Source organism: Oryctolagus cuniculus, chromosome 5 (assembly GCF_051225735.1).
Source record: "Oryctolagus cuniculus isolate XC-2025 breed Fujian yellow rabbit chromosome 5, ASM5122573v1, whole genome shotgun sequence".
Classification (NCBI taxonomy): Eukaryota; Metazoa; Chordata; class Mammalia; order Lagomorpha; family Leporidae; genus Oryctolagus; species Oryctolagus cuniculus.
The window spans coordinates 7,969,728-7,997,699 of record NC_142871.1 but is presented as its reverse complement, the minus strand read 5'-3'; the positions used below and the strand labels follow the sequence as shown (position 1 = coordinate 7,997,699).

General features: G+C 55.5%; 1 protein-coding gene across 2 annotated transcripts; it reads right to left on the bottom strand.

Annotated features, from left to right (window-relative positions):
* Positions 1 to 72: 72 nt before the first annotated feature.
* On the bottom strand, positions 73 to 27,972 carry SLC22A2 (solute carrier family 22 member 2). Of its 2 annotated transcripts, NM_001082115.1 has the most exon segments (11): positions 73 to 561; positions 5,551 to 5,650; positions 9,435 to 9,547; positions 9,839 to 9,947; positions 11,631 to 11,845; positions 13,453 to 13,559; positions 14,285 to 14,399; positions 18,350 to 18,518; positions 21,813 to 21,967; positions 25,825 to 25,928; positions 27,468 to 27,920. In NM_001082115.1, coding segments are annotated over 11 exon segments (1,665 nt in total). In that variant the 5' UTR covers positions 27,879 to 27,920; the 3' UTR covers positions 73 to 494.

The following is a 27,972-nucleotide window of genomic DNA, read 5'->3' as shown; positions in this document are numbered from 1 at the left end:
ACATTTTAAAATCTCTTCACCCACGATACCGGAAGACCTACATAAAGCTTTGACATATTCTAAAGAACTTGATTTGGCTTTGAGAGTTTTACTTCTCTTTAAGAAAATAGACTCTTCTCTCCCAACTCTCTTGCTTTTTAGAATTTTTCTATGGGGTTTTCCTGGCCCCCAGTTCCCATATGTATTTTGGTTTGTTGTCATTGTGGGGGAAGATATCAAATTAAGCAACACAAGGATGGAGAAATACTGCAGAAAACCATGGAATTCCAGTGCCCTAGGAATGCCAAGAACAGGGGGAGAGGGAAGGACGTGGCAGGATCTGGTCCCGTAGTCGGCATTTGCACAGTTGTGCAGCAAACTCTGCGTGCGGTGGACCAGGTTCACCACTCGAGGGCAAGCGAGGTCAGGCTGGAAGGGCTTCGTGGTGGGACAGGAAGTGTCCGCATCTCGCCTTGGCATCACGGAGCGAGGCCACCACAGGAGCACCGGCCTCCTTACGTTAGTGGACCGTCTGCTTTCCTAACGTGGACATAAATCACCTTTTCTCTGTTTTTTCTTGGTCTGCAATAAGAAATAAAGATGAAGAGGAGGAGAAAGAGATTACGAAAGGCTTCAAGCGAAATACGCTGGGTGATGAATACGCGGGGCAGCAAACGGGTAGACGCTGTCAGGGCTGAGTCTCGCCCGGTGCTCATGCTGGTGTCTCCTAAGGAGAGCAGACTGAGCTCGGTGAACCCCGAGGGTGGGTGGGGTATGCACCAAACTCCCTCTAGAAGCTGGCTGCCCTGGGGGGGTTCCTCTGCTCAGGGCGTTTCGCCTTCCTCTGTAGTAAAGAACGTGACTTAAGACTGGATTTAATCTTCTATCAATGAGGTGATGACGGCAAACCCTAGAAACTGTGATCTTCAGTTCTGCAAATAGAATTTAAGAAATTATTTTGCAGAGTTCACTTACTCTCGGACAGCCTGACAAGTGGAAGCATGTAATTAAAACACTTGTTGGAATTGTGTGGTTTCTCAGTGCCAGGGTATTGCTGACACGCATCATAGAAATGCTGCCTTCTTCATTTTGCCATTCTTGGTGTGTCCTTTGGACACGTTCCCATTTGTAGTGCTATAGAATCAGGTGTGGACTGCTCCTTAGCACCCAGACCCTTAGAAAATTCCCTTCCCTGGAGATGGCTAGTGCTTCCCTGATTACCAGATCAGTCTAACCTGAGAAGGGTGGGGGTGGGTAGCAGAAACTCCCCCAGGTCACACACTGGTGTGGAGCCGTCTCAGACTTTTCCTGGAGTTCAGCCAAGTCTGCTGAGCCACCGTGGTCTCTATGTGAACAGCAGCAGCAGCAACAAAGACCATCGACCACAGCGACTGCAACCATGGCAGAAGCAAGAATGGCGACAAGAGCAGCATTAATAATAACAGCGACGGCCGGCGCCGCAGCTCACTAGGCTAATCCTCCGCCTGCGGCGCCGGCACCCCGGGCTCTAGTCCCGGTTGGGGTGCCGGGTTCTAGTCCCTGTTGCTCCTCTTCCAGGCCAGCTCTCTGCTGTGGCCCGGGAGTGCAGTGGAGGATGGCCCAAGTGCTTGGGCCCTGCACCCACATGGGAGACCAGGAGAAGCACCTGGCTTCTGGCTTTGCATCGGCGCAGCTCGCCGGCCATAGCGGCCATTTAGGGGGTGAACCAACGGAAGGAAGGCCTTTCTCTCTGTCTCTCTCTCTCACTGTCTAACTCTGCCTGTCAAAGAAAAAATAGTAACAGTGACAAAACTAGCAAAAACAACAACAGCCATCCTAGTGGCGAGAGCAGTAACAACAACCATCATAGCAACGACAACCACAGCAGCAGCAGCAGCAGCAGTAACCATAGCAACATAAACAGTAGCAACAGCAACAGCGGCAGTAACCATAGCAACATAAACAGTAGCAGCAGCAGCGGTGCCGACAGCAGCAACAGCACAACCAGCGGCAACAGCGGCCGTCACAACACCAGCAACAGCTACAGGAGTGAGAACAGCAGTGACAGTAGCAGCAATGGTAACAGGAACAACAGTAATAGCGACCACCACATCGCAGTCACAACAGCATCGGCAGCCACAGCAATGACAGCAGCGGTGACAGCAGCAGCAGCGCCTGTAGCTTAGCAGCACCAACAATGGCGGCCGGCTGACTGCGCCCTAGGTGCCTGGCCTGGTGCAGGGTGCTCCAGTGCCTCGCCCTGCGAGGGTGAGGCGAGTGCCTGGGCCGTAGAACCCGGCTCAGGGTTGGAACCATGGCCCTTCCTGGCTGTGTCCCTTTAGCCTGTCTCCCCGGTTTGTTTTCAGTTGTCAGCGAGGGTGACAATCACACTGTTTCGTAGGATTGTTGCCTGCACTCGGGAGGCACGGGTCGAGAGCTCGCAGCAAATGTTAGCCCTTGTTCTCCTCGTCTCACAAGCGGCTCACAGGGAGGACTAACGCACACTGGGCAGGCAGCAGCCTTGTTTGCAACCAGGGTGGGCCTAGGAACTAAGTGACCAGGCACTCAGGGAGGGGCTCCTGCCCTGCCTGCCCTGTCCCCCCATGGCTGGGACACACAGCTTCAGCGCCAGCTGGTCTACCCTCCTGCTTCTGGACAGCCCGCCTCCTGCAGCTCGGGCCTCCACCCCTCCTGGGCAGATGGACCCTTCTCCCAGGCCTTTCTCAGCCCTCAGCCTCTCACACCCTCCTGCCACCCCCGAGCCATGCACCGATCTGTCTCTGTCTCTGTCTGGGCACGGTGACTTGGAGGGTGTCGTAAGAGAGAAGAAGACGGCACCTCCTCAGAGCAGCTCCAGTAACAAGAAAACTCTAGTCTGGTTGGAACCGGCCTGATGAGCATGAAACCCACTAACAAGTACAGGTGTGTGTGCGTGTGTGTACATGTGTGTGAATGCGCACGCAGGGCATTCGTGTGCATGTGTGTACACATGTGCATACATATGTGCATGTGTGTACATGCGTGTGAATGCACATGCAGGGCATTTGTGTGCATGTGTGTACACATGTGTATGCATATGTGCATATGTGCATGTGTGTGAATGCGCATGCAGGGCATTTGTGTGCGTGTGTGCACACATGTGTGTGCATATGTGCATGTGTGTACATGCGTGTGAGTGTGCATGCAGGGCATTTGTGTGCATGTGTGCACATGTGTGCGTGCATGTCTGCATGTGTGTACGCACGTGTGTGCATGTGTACATGTGTGTGCATCTGTGTGCATGTGTACACATGTGCGTGCATGTGTGTGAATGCGCATGCATGTGCATGTGTGTGCATGTATGCACATGTGTGTGCATGCACGTGTGTACATATGTGCGTGTGTGTGTTACAGCTGCACTTTGCCTTCTCAGAGCAACTCAAAATATATTTTAAAATTTCATTTCCAGTAAGTAATCCCTGATGGACAGCTGGGAAAGCACCCGGGAATAAGAGTGATCACCACGCACTTTACACATGTGGTCTCATTGGTTACAAAAGGCCACAGAGCAGGTACTGTGTCCCCATTTGCAGAGTGAAGAAACTGATTCTTGGCAGCATAAATAGGGAATGGTGGGGACTGTGGCCAACCCACCGTGCAGACCTTCAAACAACAGAGTGCCTATGAGTTGTCAACAAAAGGCAAAGCCTGCTCCGTGTTACCAACCCTCACTCGCTTGTAACAGATCCTGGAACTCCAGTTTGTGTGGAATTTGCCACTTTGAAAAGACACCGTGTGGGCCAAACACAGCTTCTGAGAACTTGGCACCCTGCGAGCTGCCAGGGTGTGACCTCAGGCAGAACCCAGAGGTCACGTTCACCTCTAACAGTCACATTCTAGGAAAAGCCTCGGACCCCAGCAATTCGGCCACGTTTGGTCCAAGTGTGAATTGATCACATGTGAGGGCTTTGCGGAATGGGTAAAATTCAGTTTAGTTCCTGGCACCGAAACACCAAGAAAATGGACCAAGGACAAAACCAGTGAAAATATCCAAGCGTCCTGCAAGCTGGTGGGGAGGCCGCACACGGCTTCTGCTGATTCAGATCTTTTACCTCCAGGTTGCTTTTTGCATAGGTTCCTGGGACTCCAAGTCAGACGTTACCCAGGGGAGTGCAGTGGAAAGTCCCCCCAGCTGTGTTCCACAGCCAGCCAATGTGAATTCTCGCACGTTCTTCCAGGGGTGCACAGTAAGTAGACAGACATACATTTAATATCGTTATGCTCCATTATTAGATATTTTCACTAGTTTTTTTTTTTTTTTTTTTTTTTTGACAGGCAGAGTGGACAGTGAGAGAGAGAGACCGAGCGAAAGGTCTTCCTTTGCCGTTGGTTCACCCTCCAATGGCCACCATGGCTGGCGCGCTGCGACCGGCGCACCGCGCCAATCCGATGGCAGGAGCCAGGTGCTTCTCCTGGTCTCCCATGGGGTGCAGGGCCCAAGCACTTGGGCCATCCTCCACTGCACTCCCTGGCCACAGCAGAGAGCTGGCCTGGAAGAGGGGCAACCAGGACAGAATCCGGCGCCCCGACCGGGACTAGAACCCGGTGTGCCGGCACCGCAAGGCGGAGGATTAGCCTAGTGAGCCGGGGCACCGGCCTTTCACTAGTTTTACAAAAATGACAGAATATATGCATTTCTATGTTTTGATTTCCCCCCATTAATGATATATCCTGGAGAACTTTCTTAATCAGTGACTATTAAGTTGCCTCATTCTTTTTAGTGGCTGTATAGTATTTTGTTTACTATCATTTATTTAACTGATCTTCCAACGCATGGGCACTTCGGTTGTTTCCGATTTTTTGTTGTATAAAGAAATGCTTCTAAGGCTAACCCTGTGCGTGTTGTTTGGCACATGTATGTTCCTGCTGGGTCAGAGGACAGGCACGTTTGTCATTTTGCTGCTCTCGACACATGCCCATCAAGATTTCAAATGGTGCTCCCGTAGGCCCTGGTGCTGGAGACAGCCCCTTCCCCACGTCTTTGCCAGCACAGTGTTACTGGATCTTTGACAACCAAGGGGATGTTAGTGCAGACTTGCCTTCTGCGTCTCTTGTTACAAAGGAGGTGGGCACGTTTCCCTCTCTAGGAGCTGTCTTAACGTCTTTTCACTGAGCTCCGTCTGCCTCGGGCCTTGGTCTATTTTCTCTATGGAGTGGCTGCTCTCAGGGATTCAATGTGGCTCTTTATACGCTGGGTCAGTCAGTCCCTTGTGGAGCAGTCAATTTTCTCTCCAAGTCTATCGTTTTGTTTTTAACTGATGGCAGTTTTCCAATGCAGAATTTTTTCTAGCGTGAAGGCAAACACACTGATCTTTCTTTTACAGGTCCTGGGTTTCGGGGTCGTGTTTAGACAGGCCTCCCCCACTAGGAAGGTGGGAATGAACCCTCGCTCTGCCTTGGTGGTTGTGCTGTTTTTCTGCAAGTCTTTGATCTAGCGGCTCCATCTCAGTGTGCGGTGTGAGGCACGGATTCAACCCAGCCTTCCTTTCCGACTGGGTGCAGAGTTGTGCCAACATTTGGTGGTGGGGGCGGGGATTGCACTTCCTTGCCTACCTCTGCAGGTTTTCAGCTTCCTCGATGGTCTCGGGCAAGGTTCTCCCTTTGGTTTCTGGCAGCATCAACACCAGTCCTCCTGCCACCAAGCCCACCACCGCTGAAACCAAACAGACGCAAGTCACGGCAGGAACGGAACTCGCAGCTTCTATAATTAGCGCTCCCTTTCTTTTTCTTGTGTTTTCCTATGCTTATTTATAGATTTTTTGTTGCCATCTCTGACTGCGCTATTTTCCATGATAAATGCGCTGCCAATTCCCAGCTCCATTGGGTTACTACTCCTTTTAGGGGAATGAAATCCTCAACATGAGTCAAGGTAATTCTAGGCCAGGGGCCGTTGCCACGATCTCAAGATACTTTGGAACTGGAACATCACTTTGAAAAAAATTTAACTCCGTGAAAAGGACGAATATAACTTGGCCACATAAAGCGCTCGGTGATGAAAATAAGTCAGGAACTTGGAACACGACCCGCAAATGAGACTCAGGACTCGTGCATGGCGGCCGAGGGGTATCCAAAGTCTAACCAGGCCTGTAGTTCAGGTTCTGCTATTTGCTATGGTCTTGTTCCTTTTTCACTTTGTCCCCAGCTCTAATCTTTACTAGTAGACTGATTTTGTGTGTGTGTGTGTTTAAATTGTGATAGACGTTTTAATTTCTTACGTAATATTTTTATGTGGGTTCTTCACCAGTTTGGGGGTCTCCAAGCACAGCACGCTGGACTTTATTTCTTCTTCCCCTCCAAATGGCAGAGACAGAGCCCCCCAGCACAGCAGCTCGGAACCCCAGCTCCGGCACAAGCCTGGGGTCGGCACGGACTCCCTCCCTCTCCTGCTGGTCTCAGGGCTGGAGGAAGACCCGCGTTCCCTGGCTGTCTGGGCCCCCGTGCACACTGGGCTGATAAACCTGCATCCTGGACTTCCACGAGGCTGAGATGAAGGAGAGCTTGCCAAGCACTTAGCAGAGTGCCTGGCCATGCCACCAACTGTGCAAGTGCTTCCCCAGGTCTCTCCGAATTACCCAAGATTTGCGTGGTCATCAAGTAAGCAATGAATTGTGCTGTAATTAATTAATGCCGATAAGAGCCACATTCAGTCGGCATCTGAATCATGGAAGGGAGTGAGTTATGAACACAGCATGTAAATCCAGCCACCACCCATTGGGCGTTTTGTATTGGCAAAGACAACCTCAACTAGCCAGGGCGATCCTCATTTTCCCAGAGTTCTTTTACCCAGGATTTCCCAACAGGCTGCTGCTTCCCCCAGGCTCCTTAGATTACTGGTTTATGGCTCTTTCAAGTCCACAGTGAGCACACTAGTGTTGGGTGGGAAAGAAAGGGGAAAAAACCCAAAATACAAAGCTGTGAGTTTTGATTCCTGTGGGCTAACCGATTAAAGGTTGGAAAGGGAAGAAGATGACCTACTAGCAAAAATAAAATTGAGGGGCTGCTCTGTAGGCTAAGCCTGTGCCTGCACTGCCAGCATCCCATACGGGTGCCAGTTCTAGTCCCGGCTGCTCCTCTTCCCATCCACCTCTCTGATGTGGCCTGGAAAAGCAGTAGAAGCTGGTCCAAGTCCTTGGGCCCCTGCACCCACATGGGAGGCCTGGAAGAAGCTCCTGGCCCCTGACTCCTAGCTTTGGATTGGCCCAGCTCTGGCTGTTGCAGACATTTGGGGAGTGAACCAGTGGATGGAAGACCTTTCTCTCTGTCTCTGTCTGTAACTCTACCTCTCAAATAAATGAATAAAATATTTTTTAAAAAAAATTTTGACAGGCAGAGTGGACAGTGAGAGAGAGACAGAGAGAAAGGTCTTCCTTTGCCGTTGGTTCACCCCCCAATGGCAGCTGCGGCCGGCGCACCGTGCTGATCCAAAGCCAGGAGCCAGGTGCTTCTCCTGATCTCCCGTGTGGGTGCAGGGCCCAAGCACTTGGGCCATCCTCCACTGCACTCCCGGGCCACAGCAGAGAGCTGGACTAGAAGAGGAGCAACCAGGACAGAATCCAGAGCTCCGACTGGGACTAGAACCTGGTGTGCCAGTGCTGCAGGAGGAGGATTAGCCTAGTGAGCCATGGCGCTGGCCTGAATAAAATATTTTTAAAAACATTGAGATGGCCTTTGAGTTCCTTTTAAATGCTGAAATCTGAAACAAGCAGTCGTTGGGGCAGGCATTTGGCTGAGCAGTTAGGATAGCCGCGTCCCGCACTGGAGTACGTGGCTTTGGTGCCTGCCTCTGGCCCTGACCCCAGCTTCCTGCTGGTGCTGACAATGGGAGGCAGCAGTGACCATGGGGGAGACCTGCATTGAGTGCCTGGTTCCCGGCGTTGGCCCAGCCCAGCCCCAGTTGTTGTGGACATCCGGGGAGTGAAGCAACAGAAGGGAGCTCTCTCGCCCCTCTGTCTCTTTGTCTTTAAATAAGTACAAATTTAAAAAATAGCAGTTAGGAGCGTTATCAGCAGGCAGTTCTCAATCCCTTATTTCCTCCAGCAGAACGAGTGTGAGCTGTGAATGAGGCTTAACTGTGGCTTTTCTGGGTGCGGGCTTTGCACTGCTCTGTCAAATAACAGAAAAACGTAAAGTGTCTGTCCACTATCCGGAGCTACCCTGCTGAGCCCTCGGCCACCCACTGTCCCCTAGGGGGCTCTGGGGACGGGCCGCTGGCCAGTGCTGGGGAGGAAGGCGTCTGGGGCACGTAGGTCCCGTCAGCCTTGGTGTCTCCAGGTAAAGAACTCGCATGCTGCCAGCGCTGGCCCTGCTGTCGTTAACTGGGTGGAAGGTGAAGGATTCACCCGGTCTGTTTTGAGGGTGAGCTCTCGAACTCCTTGGGACGTCAGCAGGCAGCTCTACAGCACGGAAAATCCCCCTCACCCGTCCCTTGGGAAGGAGGGGGAGGGGTGAGCAGGGCACCCGCGTGGGCCACGGCGCAGCGGCAGGAGAAGTAGTGGGTGCTTCCCTGTGTGCACCTGAGCGAGCTGCCTCTGCGCTTCCCCGGAAGTGAGCCGGTGTCGTGTGCTCACGGAAAAGCGGAACAGATTCAAACCAGAAGCAGCTCAGACAGGCCTTGGGGGCGTCGGGGACGGGTGTGTGGAGGCATCTGGTTAACCCGGGAAGGTGCGTGCTGAGTGTCTGAGTCTGAACCCAGCAGTGACGTCAGGGGTGTGTGTGGTGGGGACGCCTTGAGAGGTCTGGGCGCTGGTCTGTAGCCGTGGGGAAGGGAGTGGATGTTGGGTGTATGGGGGTGGTGGTGGGGGGGTTGGCACCCTCGCACGCCCTGCGGGCACCGTGCTGGACTCTGCCTCTGGTCGGGAGACTTGTCACCTGTCACCTGTCAGCTGCCGTGACGAGGCCAGCATGGTTCCCCTTGCTCACTGCAGCTGAGCTATGCTCCTGGGATCTCACTGGCTAAGGAGGCGCCTGTGGGGTCCCCCCAAGCATGGGTGCCCTCGTGAGGCTGGTGCACGGCCGTCATGTGGGTCTTTGTTTCTTCTGGGGCTGGGGCATGTTGTTGGCTACATTTCAGCGGCCTGGTTTGGAAGCAGCAGGGTCAGGACTTTGTGTTTTGCAGTCCTGGCTGCAGGCCAGAGCTCGGCTGAGGGAGCCTGGGGAGACCGAGGCCCACAGATGAGCATCAGCCCAGACCTGCAGCACGGTGGCTCCCAGTGTCACCAGGAGGCACAGCACCTGTTCTCAGTGGGGACCGGGGTCCCTAGCAAACAGCCTTTCCTGCTAATACCTAGGAGGATCTCTCTCTTCTTGTTTGGGGAGCAGAGGGAGGAAGTGGGAGCTCCCACCCCCGCTGTTTCACTCCCCGGGTGCCAGGAAGGGCCTTGCAGGAGCTGGGAACCCACAGTTGGGAGCAGAGCGGGGACCAAACGTGGGCGTCTCACCGAACACCACCAAGGGCAGCTGCAGCCAGATGGCCGTGAGCCGGTAGACCAGGAAGGGCGTGACGATGCCGCCGATGTCGCACAGCGAGGAGCAGACCAGGACACCGAGATTCCTGTGACCGGGAGGGTGTGGGACGGCCTCACCCTCTTGCCCCTCCCCAGGACCCTTCCCGGCAGGCAGCCAATCACTGTCAGCGCTCAGGGTCCATGTGTGCCCGCCTCCTCTCCCTCCCACTCGCTAAGGTGTTCGCTGTCCCTCCCCACACCTGGCCCCCAGTGCACCTGCCTGCTGCCCTCTCTCCTGTAGCCCTGGGGTCCTCCCTCCCAGCTCAGCCCCTGCTGTGGTCATGTGCTGTCTGCCCCTGAGCCCCGCCTCCACCTGTGCCTGTGTGGGGAAGTCTCACCTGATGAACGTGGGGTACAGCTCGGCGTTGACCAGGCACACCATCTCGTAGGCCATGGTGATCCCCATCCTGCCCAAGCAGGCCACAGTGATCCTCAGCCCCTGCAGATCTGGGGGAGGCACAGGCCGTGTGTGTGGGCACTTCCGCACCCCAGAGCCGGGCCAGACAGCGAATCCGCTCCTCCAGGACCCGGAAAGTGCCAAGAGATTCCCCACGCCTGTTTCAATCTTAGACGCAATTCCAATACTCTCTCCTTTTATATATATATATTTTTAAAAAAGTATGATTTTTTAAAAGCAGTTTTTGGTTCATGGCAAAATTAAGAGGAAGGCAGGGGCTGGCGCTGTGGCATAGCAATAAAATCACCTCCTGCAGTGCCGGCATCCCGGTTCGAGTCCCTGCTGCTCCACTTCCGGTCCAGCGCTCTGCTATGGCCTGGGAAGCAGTAGAAGATGCCCAAGTGCTTGGGCCCCTGAACCTGCGTGGGAGACCCAGGAGAAGCTCCTGGATCCTGGCTTCAGAATGGCCCAGCTCCAGCCATTGTGGCTATTGGGGAGTGAACCAGCGGATGGAAGATCTCTCTCTCTCTCTCTCTCTCTCTCTCTCTCTCTGTAATTCTGCCTTTTAAATAGATAAATAAAATTTAAAAAAATTAAGAGGAAGGCACAGAGTTCTCCCATGGCCCCCGTGTGGCCGCACAGGTGCAGCCTCCCTTGTCATCACCACCTCCCCACACAGGGTGTTTCGGCTGATGCACCTGCATGGCCAGGTTGCCATTACCCCAGGCCCCTGGCGCCCCGCCGTCAGCGTGCACTCTTGGTGGGGACCAAGCTATGGGTTGGGACAAACCTAACATTGGGTGTGTCCACACTGTGGTATCACACGGTATGTCCCCTCCAAATCTGTGCTGGACTTTAAGTCCCAGAGCAGGAAGTTGGTCTGATGTTGGAGTTCAGCGGGGACTCTGTGGGGCGGTCAGGACTGGACGAGGCCGTCAGGTGCAGCCCCCGTGATGGGATAGGGAGGCCAGAGATGTGCACACAAGCATGCGCTCCCCGGCTCTTGCCGTGTGATGCCCGCCCCGCCTTGGGACTCTGCCAGCAAGAGGATCACCGGCCCTGGCCCCTTGACCTTGGGCCAGAGCCATGAGCCTTGACAAGCCCCTTTTCCTCTAGTGGCAGTCTGTGGCGTCATCGTCAGCAACACACATGCAGGGTGCAGGGCGGCCTGGGTGCTCCGCCCCCTCAGCCCCCACCCCGCCAGCTCCTGGAACCAGCGGTCTTTTTCTGTCTCTTTAGGCCTTGGTCATTAATGGCCACAGAACTGCAGGCACATCCAAGGTAGGGCCATCTTTACAGAGACCGCCCCAAAGAAACAGCAAAATACTGCCTTGTTTGAAATAATTGCTAATAACGCAAGACTGCACGTGCTGGAAGGACTCTGCCCTCCATGCAGACAGCGTTTGAAGAGGGAAGCAGGGGGCTGGGTGCTTCCCGGTGGCCTTTACCCAGACTTCCTCACTCTGCAAGGAGGTGCAGAGAGACCAAGGCAGCTGCCTGAGTCCTATCTGGGCAGTCCCGGGTGGGACTGTGACCTGGGCCCCCCTGTGGCCACGGTGTGGGTCTACACAGCCCTTCCTAGTCCATTCCATCAGGCAACAGCGGGGGTCACCCGCTCAGGAAGGAAATGAACGGGGTTGAAGGGTAAATGACACCCTGTTCCTATCAGCCGGCCGTGCCACGCCCCCTCTCAAGGCCCCAGAGACAAGCCCCCGGCCTGGCCTCGGACTTACCATCAGGGACAAACACGGAGGCTAGACACGCAGCCCCTGCCACCATATTGGACACGGCCCACGGGTACCGGCGACCGACGCGGTCGATGGTGGCAATGATGAGGAAGGCGGCCGGGAATTCCACCAGCGCAGAGTAGAAGAAATCCAGGTAGATGTCGCCCCCTGCGAGGCCCAGGTGCATGATGAGGCCTTGGTAGAGGACCGAGCTCGTGAACCTGAACAGGCCGGAGAGCGGGGGTCAGGCTGAGGACCAGCCGCAGGGAGGGGCTCCTGGAAGAGCGGGAGGTGGCTGCAGACCACCTTTCCCCGAGGGGTCTCCCTGCTTTCCCTCCCCCCACCGCTCTGCGCCGTCCACTCCACCCGGCGTCGGCTGTGACCCCAGAGCCAGAGAGTGGACAAGGGCAGTGCAGCATTGCAGCAGCACCTGCCTAGCTCAAGGTCAAGACGAGTATTTCTTTTTTTCTTTCTTTCTTTTTTTTTTTTTTTTTTTTTTTTTTTTTTTTTTTTGACAGGCAGAGTGGATAGTGAGAGAGAGAGACAGAGAGAAAGCTCTTCCTTTTGCCGTTGGTTCACCCTCCAATGACCGCTGCAGCCGGCGTGCTGCGGCCGGCGCATGGCACTGATCCAAAGCCAGGAGCCAGGTGCTTCTCCTGGTCTCCCATGGGGTGCAGGGCCCAAGCACTTGGGCCATCCTCCACTGCCTTCCCAGGCCATAGCAGAGAGCTGGACTGGAAGAGGGGCAACCGGGACAGAATCCGACGCCCCGACCGGGACTAGAACCCGGTGTGCCGGCGCTGCAGGCGGAGGATTAGCCTAGTGAGCCGCGGCGCCGGCCAAGACGAGTATTTCAAAATGACACCAAGTAATTAGTGGCTGTGAAGTCTCTCTCTGTGGGGATCTACAGGATTGACAGCTGCATTCAAGCTTGGGGGACGCCAAGACCAGGGGTGCCGCCTCGCTCCTGGCTGCTTCCTCTCCTGGCCTGAGACAAACATTTTGGCGCTGCTTCTGGTTTGGTGGACGACCACAGTCGTTGTGTGTCATGGAAAATATGAGGCTGGTGGGCCAGAGTCCCAGTTATTCAGAAAAGGAAAGCAGGCACGCAGAGCTGGGGGTTCAACGCCCTGTCTGTGCCGGGTGGTGAAGGCGGCCGCTGCCTTAATTCCCCAGCGTGTGGCTTCTGTCTGGGATTGTAAATCCTCCCCGGCTGGCCTGAGAGGGAAGCGAGCTGCACTAACCAGGCGCTGGGAGTGACCTGGAACCACAAGCAAAGTTCAAGTTCAAGTCCCTGGGTTGTGGAGCCAGTGGATTATTCTTGTCCAGTTTTTTTTTTTTTTTTTTTTTTTTTTTTTTTTTTTTTTTCCCTTCCAGGCAGAACAGAAGGGAAAGGTGTTTTCTGCACTGCTGTGTGGTAGAGCTCTCCCGTCACGGTCAGCGTGTGCACCAATGGTGCTGGGTGTTGGCCGTGTATCAGGGTCACCTGGAGACCAAGCGCTGTTGGCCCCTGAGCCCTGTCTTGGACCAATTAAATCAGTAGTTGTGGGGATGGGAGTGTGGTTTTGGGGTTTTACAGCCCTGCAGGTGATTCTATGGGGAAGCCAAGGTGAGGACACTCTGGCCTGTGCGTGGGGGCCTGAGCTGATCTCAACACGAGGAAACACCAGCCGGGGAGCCCGCTGTGCAGGGGCCGCACGTGGCCGGCTGCGGCCCATGCTAACACCGGGGCTAGGCGGCGGGCTGGAGGCACCCGGGGTCCCGCCTGCAGGGTGGACGGCTGTGGGGAAGGAGCTGGAGCGAGGTTGAGGGCGGCAGCAGCTCTCACCAGTTGTACATCAAGATGCAGGTGTGCTTCCTTATCTGGGGGGTCCTGACCAAGTCGAGGAAGGAGGGATTCAGCTTCTCGCCGACGTCCTCGGCCGCTCTCAGGCTCTGAGGGAACAGCAGAGAGGCGCTCTGTGTGGCTGCCGTCGGCCTGCCGGGGCATCCAGGGGGAAACGGCAGTGGCTTCCCTCACGGCGTGCCTGCCACCCACCACGCACGGCCGCCCGTCCTCGGAGTCTTCACAAACCCTGCTTCCTTTTATCCCACTTCACAGAGCAGCAGCGATCCCTGCTCACGCTGATGAACTTTCGGACTTGTTCCTGCTCTCGCCCCAAGCCCAGCCGGCTGAGAAGGCCCGAGTTCGGGGTGCTGAGCTGTGCTAAGGGCAAAACCCCAAACACAGCGGGAAACGGGCTCCTCGCAACTCAGTTCTGTGAGAGAAGGCGGGGATTGCCTACAACGCTGCAGGACAATTTCTCTCCAAAAGGCTTGCACTCCTGGCCTGCGACTCCAGCCCTGCGAGGGTGCAGGACGTGTGGGTAAACACGACGGGGTGTTGAGCCGAGACGTGAGGGGTGCAGAATCCTCACTGGGTTTTGAAATGACCTCTGGCTGCCTCTTCACTGGGCGTTTTCTGTCTTTCTACACCCACGCAGGGAAGCCCATGCTCAGTGCTCCAAGGATTCTGTTGCATTTCACCCCGGCAGGTGCAGCGCCACCTGGTGGATCCTTCCCACAGCCCCCGTGGAGCCCGCTGGTGTGCGTGGGGCTCCCCGCAGCTTCCCTTATCTCCGTCCCCCCCCCACCACCACCACCACAGGGCCCCAGCTTACCTGAAGAGATGCAGGCAGAGATTTTCCGTTTTTCTTTGCAATGTGCTCCATGATCCTCATGGCTTTGGCGTTCTTGTTCTGGGAGATGAGCCACCTTGGCGACTCAGGGATGCACCTAGGGTCCAAGATTAGCGAGGGGAACCTGTCGCTAAGGCCCCCCAATTCCCGCTTTCATGTCTGTGAGCATCTGACAGCATGGGGGGTGGGGTGGGGGTCCACATGGGAGTGAAGATGGCGCAGGGGACGGGATCCCGCCTCCCTCGAATGCTGATGTGCGCCCGCCTTGTCCAGGAGGCCTGGTGATTTCTAAGCAGAGGAGCCGGTAGCAACTCAGTGCCCACCTGTGCCCCCAGGGAGAAGAGGCAGGGCCGTGGGTGGGCCCCAGGCCTTGCAAGGGCCTGAGAAGTGAGAGCCGGGGCCCAGCGGTGCAGGTGGGAGTGAGCAAACAGACGATCGTGGGGAAAAGCAGGCCCGTACGCGGGGACCTCAGCGAGTTCACGGAAGACGGAATGAAAAGACAAGCTAATTTTGGTCAAAAAACTTTGACATCCACACAGGACAGAAAGTTTGTGGAGAGTGAGTATTATGCAAAAACCACATGTGGCCTTCAAAAAAATTTTTTTTTTGCAACAAAATAAGCTGTGTTTTTGTTCCATTTTCCCACAGTCTTTGGAGTTTCCTTGGATATCTTAGGGCCACAGCTGGTTTCCCAAGGGAACGTCTGAGGTCAGGTGATGGGAGCCTCCAAAGCCAGGGTGTGTGCAGGGAGCCCTCGCCTGTCGCTCAACAAGACGTGCCGGGTGGGTCTGACTCTGGGGTGCAGGGGGAGCAGGGGCAGGAAGGAGCGTGTAGGAGGGGCTGGCGGGGCTGCTTGTGGGTCACTCTGTGCTCGAAAGGGAGTGGGGGGAGGAGTGTTTGTGCGGGAGGAGTCGGGGCTCTTCCTGGGTTAAGGTTGGCTCAGAGGAGCAGGGGCCTGGGCGCTCCTCGGCTGTCAGTCATGGCTGTCAGTCAAGGTGTGAACCTTGGCCCTGTGACACTCCCTGCAAGGCCATTTTCTGGATGACACCTGGGATCCACGAGCAGCTGGGGCTGACCGTGGTGCAGGGGGCAGGGTCAGCTGGGGCCACCGCTGCCTGCGCTGGGGCGGGGGATGGGAGGGAAGGGGACTTGAGGCTGCAGATAGCAGGGTCGGGACAGCTTGGCCTCAGGCTGGGAAGTCTGCACAGCCATGACCTGATCGTCGGGGAAGTGCCAGATACAACGGACTGATGCTTTTGGAGACTGACGACACTGGGTGAAAAGGACAGGGATGGACAATTGGAGGGGACGTGTTCTGGCGTCCACAGCACAGGGGCTGACGGCAGCGCCCAGCCGTCTGTGATGTAGTTCGAGGGCTCCGAGGACAGGGATGAGAAGATGGAGTGCTGGTTACTGTGGTCAGACCAGAGTGCTCCATACGCCTGCCTTCCAACAGCGCATTGCAGCCCGCAAAGAGGCGCAGTTATTACACGCCAGCAAGAAGTTGTGGAGGGAGAACTTGCGAGTGAAAATTATCTGAGAAGTATAATCAGTGGCTGGGAAATAACCGAGGGATGGGAAGTTTTGGCTCAGTCCGAGGTCTCTTGTCTGCAAGCTCTGGGTTCTACGGCCAGGCGACCTGAGTGCTGATGAAAGCGCTGTCCACTTGAGTCCAACAAGCAGTGACGCACTCGGGTCACTGAGCGGGGAGGAGCCCCACCCCCCGCCCCAGGCCCGGAGGGCTGCCTGGGGAAGGCCCGGGGGGCCCGAGCTTGACCGGAGCCCCCTCCTCCCTCTGCTCCTGCAGCTCCTCCCTTCTCCCCCCACCCCCCTTTTCTTTGGTTGGAATAGGATTGGCGCTCGCCTGTGTCCTAACCCACCTACTTGCTCGCCCTCTTTCTACTTGGATTCCAGAGCCTCGCATTTCGCTGGTCTCCGGATACCTGCACGTGACCGTGCCCTCCAGACCTCATCACTCTGCCTGCCGCGCGCACCTCCACGCAGGCACACAGCCCGACTTGGGGCTCACCCACCAGGCACCTGCTCTGCCATCCATCACCTGCCCCTCTTCACGCCCATGGCTCCGTCCTGGTTCTGGCCCTCGTCCTCCCTTGCCAGGGTCATCTCCTGTCCCCCTTCTCCCCCGAGTGTGCCTGCTGTCTCCTGTGCGTCTCAGCGATCTTTCAGACAGGTGCCCCTCGTGGAGCTTGGAGAATGGAAAGTAAATTTAAATCCATCCTGTTGAGAGACAGTGGCAAGGCTGGGTTCCTTGGAGGCAGTCAGAGCCTGGATGACAGGTTGGCCTTTGGCCTTTGCTGTCTTTATTCTGAGGGGGAAAAACATCGGCAGGGAAGTGACGTGGTAGAACTGGGTGTTTTTTTTTTTTTTTTTTTTTTTTTTTTTTTTTTTTTACAGGCAGAGTGGACAGTGAGAGAGAGAGAGACAGAGAGAAAGGTTTTCCTTTGCCGCTGGTTCACCCTCCAATGGCCGCCGCGGCCAGCTCACTGCGCCGATCCGAAGGAGGAGCTTCTCCTAGTCTCCCATGGGGTGCAGGGCCCAAGCACTTGGGCCATCCTCCACTGCCCTCCCGGGCCATAGCAGAGAGCTGGCCTGGAAGAGGGGCAACTGGGACAGAATCCGGTGCCCTGACCGGGACTAGAACCCGGTGTGCTGGTGCCGCAGGCGGAGGATTAGCCTAGTGAGCCACGGCGCTGGCCAAACTGGGTGTTTCAAGTGCAGCAAGACTCTTGGCTCAGAGGACCTTCAGGCTAATGTCAGGAAGGCCGGCGGGGACCACGTGAGAGCAAACCAGGGCGAGAAGTGATGACATCCTAATGCAGCTGGGCAAAGGGGGTGGGCTCAGAGACACACGGAGGTGGACACAGGTGTAAGGAGTGGGCGGGGGGAGGAGGGAGCCAGGACCACTCTCAGAGCACCCATTGCAGACTTGGTGTTTGCGTCCCCCTCAAATCCGGATGCTGAAGCCCTGACCCCCAGTGTGTAACTTGAAGGTGGGGCTTTGGGCAGGTTATCAGCGTTAGATGTTGAGGCCTTGAGCCTGGGGGCCCACGAGGAGACCACGTCCTTATCCGGAGAAAGACCTGGGCCTTCTCTGTCCCTCTCCCTCTCCCTCCCCCTCTCCCTCCCCCCTCCCCCTCCCCCTCTCCTTCCTCCTCTCCTTCTCCCTCTCCCTCCCCCTCTCCTTCCCCCTCTACTTCTCCTCTCCCTCTCCCTCCCCCTCCCCCTCTCCTGCTCCCTCTCTGTCACGTGACCACAAGCATCCGCTCATCCACGGGAAGGGCCCCCACCAGGAGCTGCATCTCCCAGCACTTTGACCTTGGTCTCCACGGCCTCCAGGACTGTTAGAAGCAGGTGTCCGTGGTCTACGAGCCCGTCTATGGCATACATTACAGCAGCTGGAGCTGACTGAGACCCAGGGTGTCACTGGCCTCTGGGTAATGAAACAGGGCAATGAAACAGGCTGCCAGGGAACATTAAACTCAGGCAAGACAACTGGAGGGGAAGACAGACACGTGCAGGCAGAACACATGAGTGGGCTTGCTGCACGGGGGAGCTGTCTGGTCTGATCATCCAGCATCACCCTGTATTGGAAGGAACTCCACGCTAGGGGTTTCTCATCATTTCTGCCATTTTCCCATGTGCTTCACTTGGGCAAGGATGACAAATATGTTTTACTCGCCTTGGTAGCTGATTGACTGATATGGTCTACCTTGAGTGCTATGTTGGCCTTATCTGGGATAAAAGCTGCTGTAATTGATTGGCAATGTCTGCCTTGGGCGTGGACATGGAGATCTAAACCCCAAGTCAATAATGTGTGAAAGTGAGACCCAGCCCAGTGCGAAAGGGACAATGATTTCCAGAGGAGGAGACAGCTTGGTGTCTGGGATTTTCGTCTCTAAATTGCTGAATTGGCAGCCCGCGAGAAGGCCTGGAGAGTGAGGGAAGCCTCAGAATTCGGCAGCACGCTGCACAGGAGGCAAATCTGTGGTCTCAGTGTCCCGCCTTTTTTGTTCCCAGGGGACTTACCAGTAATAGAGCAGGAAGCAGAAGTAGGGCAGGGTCACTGTGAGCTGCAGCCACCTCCAGCGGGGGAGGGCGTAGGCCACCCCGGCCAGCACCAGGAGCCCCACGGTGAAGGCCACCTGGTATAAAATCCCCACCGTTCTCCGATAATTCAGCCCGACAAACTCTGTAACTGCACAGATTCCAAAGGTCAGTGCGATGCAGAGGGACATTGAGTGGCTGCCCAGCGACGCGGAAACAAGATCCAGCCTCAAAGACAGACTCCACATTCCAGAATTTCCCATAGAGCTCTCCAAACGAGTTTTTTGACAGGCAGAGTTAGACAGTAAGAGAGAGAGACAGAGAGAAAGGTCTTCCTTTGCCGTTGGTTCACCCCCGCAAATGGCTGCTATGGCTGGCGCTGCGCCGATCCGTACTTCTCCTGGTCTCCCATGGGGTGCAGGGCCCAAGCACCTGGGCCATCCTCCACTGCACTCCCTGGCCACAGCAGAGAGCTGGCCTGGAAGAGGGGCAACCGGGACAGAATCTGGCGCCCCGACTGGGACTAGAACCCGGTGTGCCAGCACCACAGGCTGAGGATTAGCCTAGTGAGCTGCAGCGCTGGCCAATCCAAACAATTTTAAATGTTCACTGGGGCATGTTTTGCCATAATTATTGCTGCTGTATTAATTCAGAGAAATCTTATATTTCCACTCTAGATGTGATGAAGGCCTACCAAGGGAGGCAAAACTGATTTTCACACACAGAACACGGTCATGGACAAATGCAATTACATTTCGGATACAATCAAACTTTCTATCTAGATTACGTAGCAAGGCAGTGATAACTAAAGAACTCAATGCATGAACCACACTTGACTCTAGATTGTACACGATTTTAATATAAGTGAACACCTGAACAGAACGGGTTCTCTCGAACAGGTGCAATGTTTTCTTTGAAATCCTCTCTGTCTGTGTACATGGTTTGCAACCAGCAGTGGGTTGGAAGCCGGCTAGTGCTGGTTTGCGAGAGTTCATTTGTAAGTTCTCAGTTTTGCAGGCTGGTTGTGCAAGGTGGGTACCCTGAAGGCAGCCATGGTGGGCTCATGGACGGTGGGGAACACCAGTCAGGGCCCTCTATCCCCGCAAGAGTGGATTCGCCCGCACACCTGGGCACGTGCGTAATAATCAACTTCCTCTCACCCCACGGCCAGAACCTGACGAGTACACAAGGTCTGGTGCATTGAATTGGGCAATAGTTATTTTTCTAGGTGGGGATTTCAAAATGTTCATGGAAACTGGAGTTCAAAAGTCACATGCCAGGCTGACATGGTGGTTGTAGGTGGTGGGTTAAGCCTACGACGCCAGCATCCATAGGAGCTCCTGTTTGAGTCCTGACTTCTGATCCAGCTCCCTGCTAATGTGCCTAGCAAGACAGCAGTAGACGGCCCCAGTGTTTGGGCCCCTGCATCCCTGTGGGAGACTCGGATGGAGCTCCACCTCCTGGGTTTGGCCTGGCCAACCTTTGGCTGTTGCGGCCAATTGAGGAGTGAACTAGCAGAAGGAAGATTTCTCCCTGTCTATCCTCGTCACTTTGTAACTCTACCTTTCAACTAAATAGAATAAATCTCCTTTTTTTTTGTAAATACAAAGAGAATATGTATTTCCTATAAACTTATTGAAGATCCTTGGTAGGGTAACCCTAGCAGTATTAAAATTCTGGCCATCAGGGCACCGGATTCTGTCCTGGTTGCCCCTCTTCTAGGCCAGCTCTCTGCTGTGGCCAGGGAGGGCAGTGGAGGATGACCCAAGTGCTTGGACCCTGCACCCCATGGGAGACCAGGATAAGTACCTGGCTCCTGGCTTTGGATCAGCGCGGTGCGCCAGCCATAGCAGGCATTTGGGGGGTGAACCAATGGAAGGAAGACCTTTCTCTCTCTCTCTCTCACTCTCTTACTGTCTAACTCTGCCTGTCAGAATTAAAAATAAAAAAAAAAATTCTGGCCATCCCACGAGATGTAGTTTTTGCTTTGGGTGTTTGACAAATATGTTGCAGACTTCCACTACTTAGTACCCTGGACGTATTTCTGCATGTATGAATCATCCAAATGTGTTTTTAAACAGAACTGAGCGAGATGACATACGCGCTCAGTGATGGGAAAGCCCTATTTCAAAGGGTTGGGGTCATGGGTGGGGTTGAGGAAGGTGAGCAGAAAGAGGTGGAGTGCCAAGTGACAAGGCGAGTGACAAGTGACAAGACAGAGTGACAAGGTGGAGCAACAAGGCGTGGCGACAAGGCATGGTGACAAGGCGGGTGACAAGGTGGAGTGCCAAGTGACAAGACGGAGTGGCAAGGCAGAGCTACAAAGCAGGGTGACAAGATGGAGTGACAAGTGACAAGGCAGAGTGACAAGACAGCGTGACAAAGTGGAGTGACAGTGGTGTGACAAGGTGGGGTGACAAGGCAGAATGACAATGGAGTGACAAGGCGGGGTGACAAGGCAGGGTGACAGGGTGGAGTGACAGGGTGTGTGGCGGGGGCATCCAGAGGGACAGAAGCCGTGGGTGCGAGGAGGGGAGAGGACGTCCTGCTGAGTTACACGTGCACCATGAAGCTCCGCGCTTCTCCCTGCTGCGTCTCCCAGAGCCCCGAGGGCTGGCTGCAGAGCCGCGCGTGCTGACTCCTGGCTGGCGGAGCGTTTCCCAGGGGCTCCCCGGCAGGAGCCGTGCCAGGCCCCAGATGCTCCGCTGTCTGCTGGGTCCTCCCCTAGGTGAGGTCACCGGGCGACGCTGCGAGCGTGTGCTCACATTCTAGCTCTCCCATCTGAAACGACAGCTGTGTTATTTGTATTTTTATCTGTGCGTGTCCTTGCTGTACACCTGCTGTCGGGATGTGCCCGAAGGGGAAGGGAGGTGCTGTTCACTCTCAACACCTGATTAAGGTGCTAATTCTTCTCACTCTTCTTTCAAGCACACTACCCCGCTAGACTTCAAGTGCTCTCCACGCCCCGGAAGCTAGCCACGCTCTGACTCTTAATGAGGAGGTATTAAGTATGTTCCTGGGCCGTAGACGGTGTGTGGAGTGCTAGGTTGATTGCAGGACTTGCATTGTGGGTACGTGGAGGATCACTGTGGTTACTGGAATGGATTTACGCAAAGCCACAGGGCCCTTTAAAAGTCAAACAAATCTCTCAGCATCCAGGCTCCTAAGTGAACAGGCCTGGTGGGCTGGAGGGCGCTCCAGGGGCCAGAAACCAAGAGCTGGAGAGTTCTCTGAGGCTGGGAGGCACGCTGCTTGCCTGCCCTGGTTTCTGCCTTCTTTGCTTTTTTTGGGGGAAACGCAGAACGAGTTGACTGCAAATATTTTAGAAGTTGTTTTCCACGGCAAGAGAAACCTCCCAGGATGACAGGGAAGCTGCTGTCCGCCCAGCACCCCGCCCCCGGCCACCCGTGTCCGCACCACCACAGCTTCAGCCCCGCATTCTTACTCAGGATGTATCCTATGAGCCAGCCTGCTTTGCTGACCAGCCCTTGGATCAAGCGGAAAATTAACATCCAGGTGTAGTTGGGAGAAACAGCCATGAGGACCCCGGCCGCAGCATTGATGAGGATTGTGACCAACAGGCAGAGCTTACGGCCGAACCTGCAGGGAGAGAGAGAGAGAGAGAGAGAGAGAGAGAGAGAGAAGCAAACTGGGGCCGGTTCTCGAAGAAAAACAACTCACGGGAGTTAGGGAACTGCAGACAAGAGCAGAGCTTAGCTCTAAGTTATGGACATGCTGGGGTGGGGTCGGGGGGCCGTGGACTGAGGTCCACACAGAATCCCTGAGTCAGCCCCGTTCAGGTCACTCTGCCTCAATGTAAGCACAGGTGAGCCCCACCCACCAGGGCCAAGGCCCCTTCTCGGTCCACGCTGTGGCAGGTGTTCAGGGTCCCTTCCAGGACCCTCCTCCTCACCCATGCTGGGCGTCGGCTGGGACGGTGGCCACCCGGACCGCCTGGATCGGGATGTGACCTCTAACAAGAGCCTGCGTGGCTGACGTGCGCCTTGCACATGGGAAGCTGGGCTTTCATTTCCCTGTGCTCCGGTATCTCATCCACAAGCTACTGAGGATGAAGTCCACTTGAGTCACTTTTAAGGTTTATTTGTATTTATCTTAATCTACCTGAATGCCAGAGAGAAAGAGAAAGAGAGAGCGAGGAGATATATAATAGAGATCTTCTATCCCGGTTCCCCCTCCCCTGCCACATGCCTTCAACAGCCAGGGCTGGGCCAGGATGAAGCCAGGAGCCAGGGACACCATCCTGGGGGCTGGGGCCACCATCTGCCGCCTCCCAGGATGCATTAGCAAGAAGCCGTATCAGCTGCTGGGACTTGAACCCTGATATGAACTCTGACATGGGCTGCAGGCATCCCAAGCAGTGGCCTAACCTGCTGCCCCACCGTGCCTGCCCCGAGAGTGTACTTGAAAAGTCTGTTTTGATCCCGAGTGAGATAGACGAGGATGCCAGGTGACTGGTACACAGCCGTCGGTGCGTGCTTTGGGAAGACCCTGGACGGGTGGGAACCGTGGTGCTGGCTCTCAGAGCCTTGCTGATGCAACTTTCGGAAAACTTGTCCGCTGCTCGCTGAACACAGCCGTGACCGGCAATCGGCTAAATCGCGCCAACACACGTGCCATCAGCACGTAGCCCCGAGTGCTTGCTTCCTAATCGCTTCACCCTACTTGACCGCGATGCTCACGAGGTTACTCATGTCCAGTGTAACCACGGAAACGCTATGCAACCGTGCACATTTCCAGCCGGCTCTGTCTGGGGACCTCACTTCCATAGCTTGAAATGAATGGACCATGTCCCTCACAGCTAGCCCATGGTTAACCATCTACGAGTTCATAGCACCTAGCACGAGCAATCATTCAGTGAGAACCTAGAACTGGTGAGCGTTTGCTTGTTTAGGAAGCTGTAGAAGAAGGAATAAATTAGCTTGTAGACGATTCATTTTCAAGGTCACTAACATATGACTGTACCCTTCTTTTCTTCCATCTGCAAAACGGACCCTCAAAGAGTTGGCTCGGAATAAAACTCGGTATTCTTGTTTTCCACCTCTTCCTACGGCCCAAGAAGGATGTTGTAAATATGCACTTGGCCCTTGGCAGATAAAAGGTTCCCCAGCTCCGCTAGGCCAACCTGCACCCTGTAGAAGGGACGACAAAGCTCCAGACAACTTAAGAAAAATCAGAGGTGTGTATGAGAGTCCTTCCAACAGTCCATGAGAACTGGAATTCAAAATTACGTTTCTTTTGATGCAATATTGTTTTGAAATCCAGGCACACCAGGGGGCCTCCAAGAAGTTTACAAAAAGTGCATTGGTGAAAGCATGGCAGTGGGTTTCCAAAGCTTTCACGCATCGGCTTGCGTTCTAATTCCATTTTTCCAGGAGCTTTGAGCAGCATCCTGAGGTCCAACCCTCTGGGGAAGAATAATGAGTAATCGCCTTGACGGGGCGGATTTCAGCCCCCAGAACGGAGTAGTGAGGTCACTCAGCAGGTGGATAATTGACTGGAGATGGTGACTCAGGAATGCACCGTCCCTGGGGAGTCCGGAGCGGCCTCCTACTTGCTGAGTGGGACGAGAATAATTAACTCACGGCTGAAACTGTCCCCTGTGCACTCCCTGGACTCCGACTCCCCTGCCGATGAGTCACTCTTGACTCAAGGGTGGTCTCCCAAGCTGTCCTCCTTCCCGCGGCAACAAAAATAAAAAACACCCATCCGCGTCTACACCTCCCACGGCCAGCCCAGCGGCAGCCGTGGCCGGGAGGTTGGGTGTGGGTGACGGATGCAGCCGCTGCTGGCCTGGTGCCTCGGCTGCCTCCTTCCTCTCTCCTGTGCCAGCAGGCCCTCAGGCCCCCGGGTGTGTGCGTGAGCCTGCGTGTGTCTGCACGCGTGACACATGAAATTGTCATGATTCACCTTTACCATGTTTGCAAGTTTGAATCCAGCCTGAGGATAGGAGGCGCTTGGTGAGAATGTTCTGTTTGTGTCTGATACACTCGCAGGACTGGGGCACTTCAGGGACTGGACAGCAAGGCACGGAGAGTGCGTGTAAGAGTGAGGTAGACAGGGCCTGGGGCGCCCACTTCTGATCCAGCTCTCTGCTGTGGCCTGGAAAAGCAGTGGAAGATGGCCCAGGTCCTCGGGCCCCTTACCCACATGGGAGACCCAGAAGAAGCTCCTGGCTTTGGACCACCCCAGCTCTGGCCATTGCGGCCATTTGGGGAGTGAACCAGTGGATAGAAGACCTCTCTCTCTCTCTACATCTCTCTCTCTCTCTCTCTCTCTCTCTGTAACTCTGCCTTTCAAATAAATAAAACTTTTTTTTTTTAAAAAAAGAGGTAGATTTATAGAAAATACATACAGTATGTCATCTATATATATTATACAAAGTTACTTCAAAGAGTTTGTGGAAAGATGGAGTTTGAAAAGATAAGCTTATTTGGTGCAAGACCTTTTGAGGTCCTGGTATGGTTTATCGCATGCATTTCCCACGAACTTTCTAAGCACCTCTCGTAAGTACTGATACACAGGTGGACGTCAGGTGTTACTGCCTGATGATTCCAGAGAACGAAACTGGCCACTGGCAAACACTCAGCACCCACCTGGTGTTAGGAATACTAAATGATTAACCCCAACAGCCAAGTTGTCCGAAATGCGTATCAAGTATAAAGCCCGTTATTCCATGTCTTTCCCTCTTGAGGACTCCTAAAAATAGCTAAGTGGTCGTCAGCAGGGCGAAGACGCTGTTACAGGGAATGTGTGGCACAGCGATGGTGGAATTCCACCGCGTCGGCCAACTGAAGGCACCGGGCCCCCAGCGGGGGCTGACACTGCGCAGCAACCCCCCGAGCATGGACGCATCTGGGGGGACCATGCCTCGTCTCCCTCTCTGGGGACGCTGACCCGGTGCAGGCGCCCACAGCTTTCCTGGCGTGACAAACCCTGCTTCCCTCTCGGAAGGTCATATCCTACGTTCTACACGGATCGTCACATCTGGCCACAGGGTCCCACAGGCCAGGAATCCTGTGGTCTGCTGGGCAGTGGGGCAGCCTGCACTGGGCCTGGTGCCGGCGGCTCCCAGCGCACGGGAGACAAGTAGCAGATGGGACAGGGCTCAGGGGCCCTGGGAACCCACATGCAGGTGGGTGGCAGGAGGCCTGGAAACAGACTGGAGATTACAAAAGGGATTAAATCGCCGTCTGTTCCTCTTCCTGCGAACCCGAAGCTGCTGGCTCGTGTTGTGGCATCGCTCTACCACCCCAGAGCGTGGGGAATCAGGCATCAAAGCCGGGGAAGCTAAGCCTGCAGAACCAACAGGCCCGGGAGCCGGGGCTGCGGTCTGTGTGTCTGGGGAAAAGACGGTGTTCAGCCGGAGCCAGGTGAATCCCGGTCTTTGCCGAGCCTGTGGGGTTCCTGAAATTCCACCGCAGGTGCTTCCCCCCTACCTGTCTGCCAGGTAGCCGATGCCCACAGAGCCGATGAAAAAGCCGATGTTCACTGCCGACTGAAACAGGTCCAGCATCCAGGAGCGGGCACACACCAGGTTAAACTGCCGGCCCGGGTCAGGAGAGAAAGAAAATAAGGCTGTGTTAGCACCCGCTCAGGGGCACTCAGCCCGGGGAGCTCCCGGAACGCGCCTGCTGCACCGCTGGCTTCCTTTCTGCCCACGAGCGTTGCCACGCAAGCTCCCTCGCGCTTGCCACGGCCCCACCTCGTTAGGCTGAGCTGTGGTCTGCGCCAAATCAGCCAAAATCCTTTTTCCCGTCCTAGTTTGACTACACAGAGGCAAACAGGCGTGTGGATGGGATACAGACATGCCCGGCCGTGGGCTGGGCCGCGGAGTGCCGCTTTGCTGTCCTGCTAAAGGCCGGGGCACTTGCTCTCGCTGGAAGAAGAGGCAGGAGCCCAGGTGCAGCGGGCGCCGGCCTGCGGGTCCGGAGATGCAGCTTCTGGAGCTAACTCGGCTCAGCCACTCCGCGGCCTGGGGCGCAGCTCTGCTCTCCTCCAGGCCTCAGTGTGGAGGGCTGGGCGGGGTCGCCCTGTAGAACCCCTTAGAGTCCTCCACCCCGCCCCCCCAATTCCTGGAGCTATCTGCCCCCTCACAGCCTGCCCGCCTGCAGGTCTGCTTGGACAGATTGTCTCCATGGCAACCAAGCAGACCTTTTGTACTAAGCCAGGCAACTTTTTTCAGAGTAATTTCCCTTCTCTGTTTTGCCTTGCTCCAATAATCTCTCTCTCTCTCTCTCTCTCTCTCTCTCTCTCTCTCTCTCTCTTCTCTCCATACTTATTGAAATAAAGCTTCATGATTACACTTTTTAAAAAAATTATTTACTTGAAAGATGGGGGAGGGATCTTTCATTTGCTGGTTCACTCCCCAAATGGCCACAATGGCCTGAGCGTGGCCACACCAAAGCCAGGAGCCTGGAACTCCATCCAGTGCTTGGGCCACCTTCCTCTGCTTTCCCAGGCGTGTCAGCAGGGAGCTGGGTCAGAAGCCGTGCAGCCAAAACTCCAACTGGAGCTCACGTGGGATGCTGGCATCCCAGGCAGCAGCTTAACCCACTGTGCCACGCTGCTGGCCTCCACACTTAGCTTTCCATGAGACTGTATTTTAATAAAATGACAGTACTGGTGCATAATCTCCAGCCCCAGATGGTTTGATTTGGACACTTAGAGCAAATGAAAGAGGGGAAAAGCATCGAGGGAAAAGCAGCTTGCATCCCACAGTAAAGCGGACTTCAGGTCCCTGTGCCCGGTGGAGGAATGGCGCCTCCAGAGAGGGAGGAAGGGGAGCATTCTCTTTCCCACCTCCTTTGCAGGAGCACGGATGTGCCTGGTGTTATCCTTACTGCGGAGACTTGCATAGACTAGAACCATCACCGTCAGATTTGAGGAAGCTTTGCTAACCCACTCACACGCCAGACAAACGAGACGCCTCCTCCTTGCATTTGGGGAGTAGGATTTTGCAAGGTGCGCCGAGTCCAAAGAGCATGTCCAGGCACAGCTACCAGGGCCAGGCTCTCCCTGACTATTTTCCTTGAAAAGCTCAATTGTTTGCTTTTCTCTGCTGTGGCCCAAGCCCACTTACCTCGGTGACGATGGAGGAGCCGGGCGTGTCATACACCCAGCCGTGCTGACAGGGGCCCAGCGGCAGGTGGCTCCTGTTGGGGGCCAGGCTGGCCAGCGGGTCCACACAGCCCGGGGAGCTCTGGTTCCAGTCCACCTCATAGCGCATGCACTGGCGGGCGAAGGCCCCGTCGGCGGCGCCCAGGCCCGGCACCGTGTAGTTCAGCTCCTCCCCGGGGCTCCAGCCACAGCGCTGGCTCAGCTCGGCCACGCCAGGGCTCCGGCAGCGGTGGTCGGGGGTGAAGCCCAGGAAGACGATGCCCACGTAGATGGGCGTGAAGGCTGCGGAGATGAGCGCCAGGAGGAAGAAGGTTTGTTTCTGGAAGAAGTGGAAGTGGCCGACCTGCTCCAGGATGTCGTCCACGGTGGGCATGGTGTCTGGAGGCAGAGTCCGCCTGCCGCGGCCCCTGTGTTGCCGGAGTGCGGCTGAGAGCAGGTGCGGCCAGCTCAGCGCAGGCCGGACCAAA